At 42.9% G+C, this 7,711-nt stretch overlaps 1 protein-coding gene across 1 annotated transcript; it reads right to left on the reverse strand.

The window, feature by feature from the left end:
* Positions 1-1,919: 1,919 nt before the first annotated feature.
* On the reverse strand, positions 1,920-6,734 carry LOC146365023 (secretory phospholipase A2 receptor-like). The gene is made up of 6 exons (XM_084917746.1): positions 6,698-6,734; positions 6,200-6,390; positions 4,620-4,839; positions 4,155-4,490; positions 2,235-2,326; positions 1,920-2,045 (listed from the first exon to the last, which is right to left on the reverse strand). The coding sequence occupies exons 1-6, from the start codon at positions 6,732-6,734 to the stop codon at positions 1,920-1,922; spliced, it is 1,002 nt and encodes a 333-aa protein (XP_084773872.1).
* Positions 6,735-7,711: the final 977 nt, after the last annotated feature.

A 7,711-nucleotide genomic window follows, 5' to 3' on the forward strand; every position in this document is an offset into this window, starting at 1 on the left:
AAACATGAGAGTGAGTGAGGAACAGCCTCAGAAACAGATGAAACTAAAAACTAACAGACATAAAACAAAACACAGGAACTAAAATTCATCAAAACCATTAAAGGAAAAGAGCAAAGTCTCAGTGATCTCTCAATAAACACATTTTGCAATCTACTAGAATAAAGAAAACCAAAGAGGAGTGTTAAATCTATCAGTCTAATTACAAGGGTAAGAGATCGTGGCGAGGTGTGGTTTATGGCTCTGCTGGCGTCGTGGTGGTCACGTCAGACCCATAGCCTGCACAGCTGGTTCAATTGCTTGTGTAGATGCTGGCGGCCATACACAGGGAGCAAGCAGTGGCGCAGAGGCAACAGCTGAACAGACTTCAGGACCAGGCCGAGCACCAGATGCAGGTGCTGGTTGGGGTCACCGTGCCACCACCCCCTCCTCTGCTGGCAGTGACGACGCACCGGATGGGGGGAGGGCGACAACCCACAGTTATTCCTGGAGACCATCCAAGCCATTTCAGAGCGTGCCAGTGTCCCACGGCAGAATGGGCGCCATGGCTGCTGCTGCTCTCTGGGAATGCTCAGACAGCAACTCTGCCGCCAGCCTCGCCGGGGACCTTTGGAGACATCTGATGGGACATTTTGGATCGCTTGGGCCTTTCCCAGGAAAACCGCTGCCGGCGGTTCTGGGGTTGTTGGATGACGGCAGAGGACCAGACACTGTTTGTGGAAGGGTGTCCCAGAAAAATGGCAGACCCTGGCCCAGTAAAAAATGAGATTCAGTACATCCTGGACCTTAGACAAAGCTGCACACATTGGGGAGGTTGTCACTGAAAAATGTGCTCCAGGCCCAGAAATGTCAGCAGGGCCTCTGCAACAGAGTGGCAAATTTCACCAGGAGATAAAGTACTTGTATTACTGCCTTCTTCAAGCTCAAAGTTAGTCACCAAGTGGCAAAGACCCTTTGTGGTCACATGGTGAGTGGGCAACATACAGACAGGGGTGGAGCCACATATCACCTTCATCTCCTGAAAGCATGGAGAGAGGCCAAAACCACTTCTCTGGTCTAGTGTCCTGGTGAAGGAGAGAGATGAGTTGGGGCCAGAGATGCCAAGGTTACCTGAGCATAAACGGCAAATCTTCCAGAGAGAACTGGCTGAAATGCTGAAAATAGTTCTTATAGTTCTTGTAGTGAAGAAAGATAGATCTATATGCTTCTGTGTCAACTACTGCAAGGTAGATTCCCTTGTCTGCAAATTCCAAGGAAAAAACAGCGTGAGGTTTGGACCTGTTTGTCAAACTTTCGTTTGGCTTGTTCCCAGCGCCTCATGGGCCATGTGCTCTGTGCCCACGCTGCAAAGCTTCTTAACTTAAAGAGAGGGCTGGGTGCCGTTTTGTCCCAGCAGGTACGGGGGATCGCCACCTGATCCTGTACACCAGCTGGAAACTGACAGGGCAGGAGAGGAAATACAGCACAGTGGAGAAAGAGTTCCTGGCAATCCGGCCGGCGGTGGACTGTCGTCGTTCGTTCCTCTCACACCCAGACTGATGTGACTGTGTCAGAGGCAGAACTGAGGTCTAGTACAGCTGCATCAGCAACTATGATCAGATCAGCTCATTACAGCGTTTGTTATAGAAATATATGGGATTTCAAGGTTCAAGGTTCTTTATTCGTTTTATTATTATTATTATTTCATATAAAATCTTAGATGTTCTTTTTTATATTCACAGAAACAGCAGTCCAGGCTTCTTTCACCAACGCCTCAAAAACATGTTGCTCAAAGTCCTGCTTATTCTTTATTTAGCAGTGACCATTTCATTTTAAATAAGAAAGTAGAGTTTACACAAATTAGAGAAGAACTAAAGAATAATGTTTTTTAAAAGGACAAAGCAGAAAGAAATGTTTCATAACCAAAATTGGTAAAACTTGTCTTATACAGATGGTTTCCTTTCCTTGTTTCCTTCTTCATCCTTGTGGAAGACTTCTCCATCTGGCTGCTTCCTCCAGCTCAGTGCGAGATCTCCAGCGACTCCCTGGTCCTTCAGCGTCTGTTTGAGCTGAGACACACAAAAATGGGATTTGCAGAATATGACATAGACAAAATTATTCACTAATATTCGCTATTCACTCTTTTTTGCTGCTGCATAAGTTTGTTGTTATTAGGTATATGAAAGTTAAAGCAGCTTAAGCTATGTTTCACAATAACGCTGGAGGTGACTGAATTATTCTGCCCCAAAACCAGTTACCTGATTCAGCATGGCATCCATCACATCATCGTCATTCAGATCCAGACTGTTTTTCTCCAGCCTCAATCTCACCACTTGCTTGTAGGTAGGCGCTGATTAAAGAATGAGGGATACTCAGGGTTAGAAAACAAAGGATGGACAGCTTACGTCACCTGCTTTTTCTGCTGCCCTGAGTTTAGTTCAGGGTGTCAAACTCATTTTACATGGCGGGCCACATACAGCCTCCTTTCAGATAAACTCTCCTTTCTGTCAGTGACAAAGAAAGAAATCGGCCATCGTTTTTCTGACGCTCCAGATGTTGATCTTGCCGCTTTGACTTCTCATTTAAAGAGTTCGATCACAAATCTCAGAGTAAAAATTGATTCTGCACTTGCCTTTGACGGTCACGTAAACGAGGTGGTGAAATCAGCACCTCAGATGCTTATCGAAGGTTAAGCCCTTTATTTTCAAGCGTGACTTGGAAAGTGTTATTCACGCCTTTATTACTTCACGTTTGGATTATTGCATTTCTCTTTCAATGGGGGTTGGGCAGGACACTTTGTCACGCTTGCAACTAGTGCAAAATGCCGCAGCACGATTTTTAACTGGCAGAAGGAAATTTGACCACATCGCTCCGGTTTTGGCCTCTCTACATTGGCTTCCAATTGAATTAAGGATCCGTTTTAAAGTCCTTTTATTGATTTCTAAATCTCTAAATGGTCTGGCACCTGTTTGCTTGTCTGATTTGTTGAGGCCTCATGTCCCCATTCGCTCACTTCGGTCAGCTGAGCAACTGCTGCTTTCGGTCCCAAAGTCACGGCTACAACTTAGAGGAGGCCGAGCGTTCTCTGTTGCGGCTCCAATGCTTTGGAATAGCCTTCCTCTCCATATTAGACAGGCTACATCAGTGCCAATTTTTAAGTCCAGATTAAAAACCTATTTTTATTCGCTGGCTTTTAACTCTGTGGGTGACTTTTAAATTGATTTTATTGCTCTGTCTGGTTTTTGCTATTTTATTACTATATTTGTATTTGTATTGTACAGCACTTTGTTCTACCAGGTGTGTTTTTAAAGTGCCAATGATGATGACGGTGATGATGATCCAGCTATTTTCACGGTTGTTGCAGTCATGTTGGCCGTCGTGAGGGTCGACAACCTCACAACGGCCGACAGGACATCAAACAGGTTTGATTTGCTTATGACTAAATGATTGATGATCGGGAGCTGGTCGTGAGGTCTTAATCGTTACCCCACGTATACAACACGATGCACGACACACGATTAAGGCGAAACTCGGGCCGATCCCCAAAAAGCTCAAAATGGACCAAAAACCACACAGTGTATGCCCTGCTAAAGTTTCCCAAAGTAATTTTACATGCATTTCATGGAAGCTTTCTGTGGTTTCCAGTAGCACATTCAAAAAAGACACGTGGACAATCTAAACAGAACGTATTGAAATGAGTAGTAGCGCATAAAGCAACCTCAGTTTCACAGCCTAATCTCACAGTGCAGCAAATCTGTTGTATCGTTACTTTTGCTTCTTTATGGATGGTGTTTAACATCGGTCTGGAGTGCAGTGTGTGAGGCTCTGAGGTACACGGGAGCAGCCTTGTCTCTATTTGAAAACATTGTGGCGGGGCCTGGCTTGCGGATGCCGTGCAGGTGCGTCCGCCTCCTCTGCACTGCACCGCAGGCCACGCCCCGCCACAAACATGTAATTAAATCCAAAACTGAAGACTACCTCAATGTTAAATCTAATATTGTGCTTAAATAAAAATAGTAAGTAGACTGAACTCAGTTTTATCAGCTTAAGTCAGTTACCAGTGGTTTTCGTTCAAAAAGCTGATCAACTCAGTTTATTTGTGTTGGCCTAAATTAGAAAAATGAGGTAAGCTGGAAATTTTGCTTTTCACTGGTGGAAAGTAACAAAGTGCAGCTTACCACTGTAGCAGATAAATGCTGTTTTTCGATCACAGTTCCAGTCCTCCCATACTCCAGATGAAAAGAGTCCTGCCGCACAAACCTTACTCCCTGTGCTTATATCAGGTTGACCTTGGTTCCAGTATCTAAACGTGGAGTTACTACCATCTGTCCACTTCCAGGAGTCTCTGAAAAGGCCGATCCAGGCAGATTGCCCTGCAGGTAGCACTTCTGTTACTCTCTGGTTCTCAGACATGTTTCTCACACTGGCCAGGTCTGTGTGATGAGCTCTGCAGTAGCTCTGAGCCTCCGTCCATGTCATGAAATTGTTGATGAAGACAAATGTCACATTCAGTCCTGAAAACAGACCAAAGTGAAGTGTTCTGAAGAACAATGTAGATCCCTGAAACACAACAGCTCCGGTTGCAGATGAAAATGCTGCTGACTTTTACATTTAAAAAACATTTTATTAATTAAAACCCTCACCTGTGACATCAGAACAAATGGCGTTAAATTTACTGCCACATTTGTCATTATTCCATAATCCAGTCTCATGTAACTTAGCACAGTCTTCGTTGCTTAACCAGTTGTCCGGTTGTCCAGGCTCCCAGTTTCTGAACGTAGCCTCATCATTTTTGTAGAAATCTGTGTCTGACATCGACCACCTCCAGCCGTTAATGTCACCATACATCCCAATCCAGGCTCGCTGCAAGCAATAATTAAATTGTGTTGACTAAAACGATATGACCTACATTTCTGTCTTAGTAATGAAGCCTGAACTGAGAGGTCTCATTTTTCTTTGGAATCATTCAGTTTGAGCTGGACCGAGGGGAGATCTGGTCACCTGGTGCAGTAATTACCCAGTCACACCTGTAGTTACATGGTTAGTGGCATGTTATGTTGACAGACTCAATCCCCAATGGACCCCCCTGCAATGGTAAAGTTAGGCTGTGTGTGGACTGTGTTGAGGGTGAGCTTTGGGGGGGAGTGGCCCGTGTACAAAAAACTGAAAACTGTTTTGTTTTACACGCACATACAGATTAAACACAAAATTACACACAAGGGAAGGAGCCCGAGTTAGTGCATGAGGTTGAACAGTACCGGCTGAGTATAGTTGGGATCACCTCAACGCATGTCTTGGGCTCTGGAACCAGTCTCCTGGAGAGGTGCTGGACTTAATCTGGAGTTGCCCGTGGTGAAAGGCGGCGAGCTGGGGTGGGTATCTAGCTTGCAGCATGTATGTAGGGGTTTCTCCCAGTGGACAAGAGGGTTTTTTCCCTGCGCCTTCAGGTCAGGGAATGGTTCCTAACTGTTGTCTGCACTTATGCACCGAATGATGGATCAGAGTACCCAGCCTTCTTGGAGACCTCCGAAACAATAAGTTCCGTTGGAGCAGCCTGTCAACACCGACACGAACCCGACGTATTAGCCAGAGGTCCCTTTGCTATGGTTCGGAGCCGCGGACCTGTTTTATATACGCGAGGAATAGTTTTCTATACGAGATCGCTGCAAAAAGTGCAGCCTTACCTAATGTCCACCTACTGTTACTCATTTATATTAAGATTAAACATCTAGCTGGTGTTGATATGGAGAGTAACCTTCAGTATTCTGTCATCTGTAGTGGAGTACATTTTAAAAGTAACCTTCCCAACACTGCACAGAGATGATGACTTGACAAAAAACATAATGGACTACTGGGACGATATGTTAAAGTAAAAGCACGAACACAAATCAGAAAACTTAATCCAACGATAGGTGAACATTTATCTGCAAAATAATTTTATTTTTGAGACAATTTTTCAATAATACATTTTTATGTGTACTGAGGTGTTTTCATGGTGTTTTATTGCTTTTTTACCTAAAGGAATGATCTGAAAAGTCGTTTTCAGGTAATAGAAAATATATTTTTTGTAATATAGCAGATTCTTTTTAACTATAGTGCAGAAAAGTGACGACATCCATGCATACCATGCATACTATGCCACTGATACATACAAACACATTAACTCCCACCTGTGGCTTACATATATCAATTTAATTTAAAAAGAGGATAAAAGTGTACTCACATTTTTGTGTTGTGCGTAGTTCATTTTACTTGAGTCTGCCATGCTCTGCAGGATCCTTACATCCTCCATGTTTTCTATGGTGGCCAGGTCTATGTATCTCTCTCTGCAGTAACTCAGAGCATCAGTCCAGTTCTTCCAGTCATAAACAAAATGGTACTGACGCTTAACATATGAGGAGACTGAACACAGCCCTGCAGAAATGAAATATTATTGTGTTATAGGTAAATATTGATTACATTTGGACTTAAAAATAATTATATAGCTTATCTGTGTGGTTTCAGTGGAATTGTAGTGGTATTAGCTGTGTATTTAATTATAGCTGTAAAACCACCAATATTAATGTCATAAACATAAAATGACTTCCTAATGATGACTATCCTTCTGTTTCTAGATCAGTTAATATAACAGTAACACAAGGTAACACAGTGCTACCTGACACTGTGTTTAAAATGAATATAAAAATGACATGAAAAATAAAAAACACATTAAAATACTTGCCTGCTGCAACTATGATGAACAGAAAAACCTTTTCCATCCTTGTCTCTTCCTTGTTTCTTGCCTCTGACTGTAGACATGCAAGTCTTGATATTTCTTGGTAAGTTATAGATTCAAATCTTTCATCTTCGTGCAAAGTAAGATGGAAATATCTTAGCTCTAAGGATCACTATAGTTCATCTTCTGTCACACCAACCCTCTGCATGTCCACCTGCATTCATGTATCTTCTCTGAGGTCTTCCTCTTTTCTTGGCATTTCCCTAAAAACAAAAATATGTTCTTTTTTTTTTCAGTTGTACAACCTGTAAGGTGTACCTGCCACTCTTCAGCTCTCCTCCCCAGACCCCACCCCAGGTATTTGCCTTTAGAAAGTTTTACTATGTAAATTAGAAGGTGCAGGCACCAGTACTTCCCATCAGTGGTTAGCATTAGCATCTTCACAAACTATTTGTGTGTGTGGATGTTTTCCCATCAGGTGTGTTAACATGTGATTTCAGATTGTCCTTCTGAAATGAGATGAATGTATTTATGGGTAAATGCATACATGCTGCACTGATACAGTGTCTGTATCCTTCAGTTCTACCTGGTGTTGCACTGTTTTGTTTTGTTTTTGCAAGTTTTGGACTTTATGTGGTCCTGTTTTGATTGTCTGTTATGTGTAGCACCGTGGTCTTGGACCAACATTGTTTCGTTTGACTTTGTACTGTCCTGCTGCACATGGTTGGAATGACCATGAAGCCACTTGACGTGATAATTGTACATTTTATGAGTGTATGGGCTTCGCTCATTTTGGATGAGAGTGAATAAAACAATAAATCCATTTTGTAAATTTTATTCATTCTAAGCTTTAGAAAACATCTGACTGTTACTGGCTAACAACTTGCGAATGACAGTATGTTAGCCAATGAGCATGCACTTTCACACTCAGACCACCCTCCCCCCTCTACTAAGCAAAGTTTAATGCTTCTGACTCTACAGAAGCCCCAAATCCAAAAGATCTCCAGACATCTTGGACTT

The sequence above is a fragment of the Perissodus microlepis genome, chromosome 20, assembly GCF_051167445.1.
Source record: "Perissodus microlepis isolate ML-2025 ecotype Zambia chromosome 20, ASM5116744v1, whole genome shotgun sequence".
Taxonomy (NCBI): Eukaryota; Metazoa; Chordata; class Actinopteri; order Cichliformes; family Cichlidae; genus Perissodus; species Perissodus microlepis.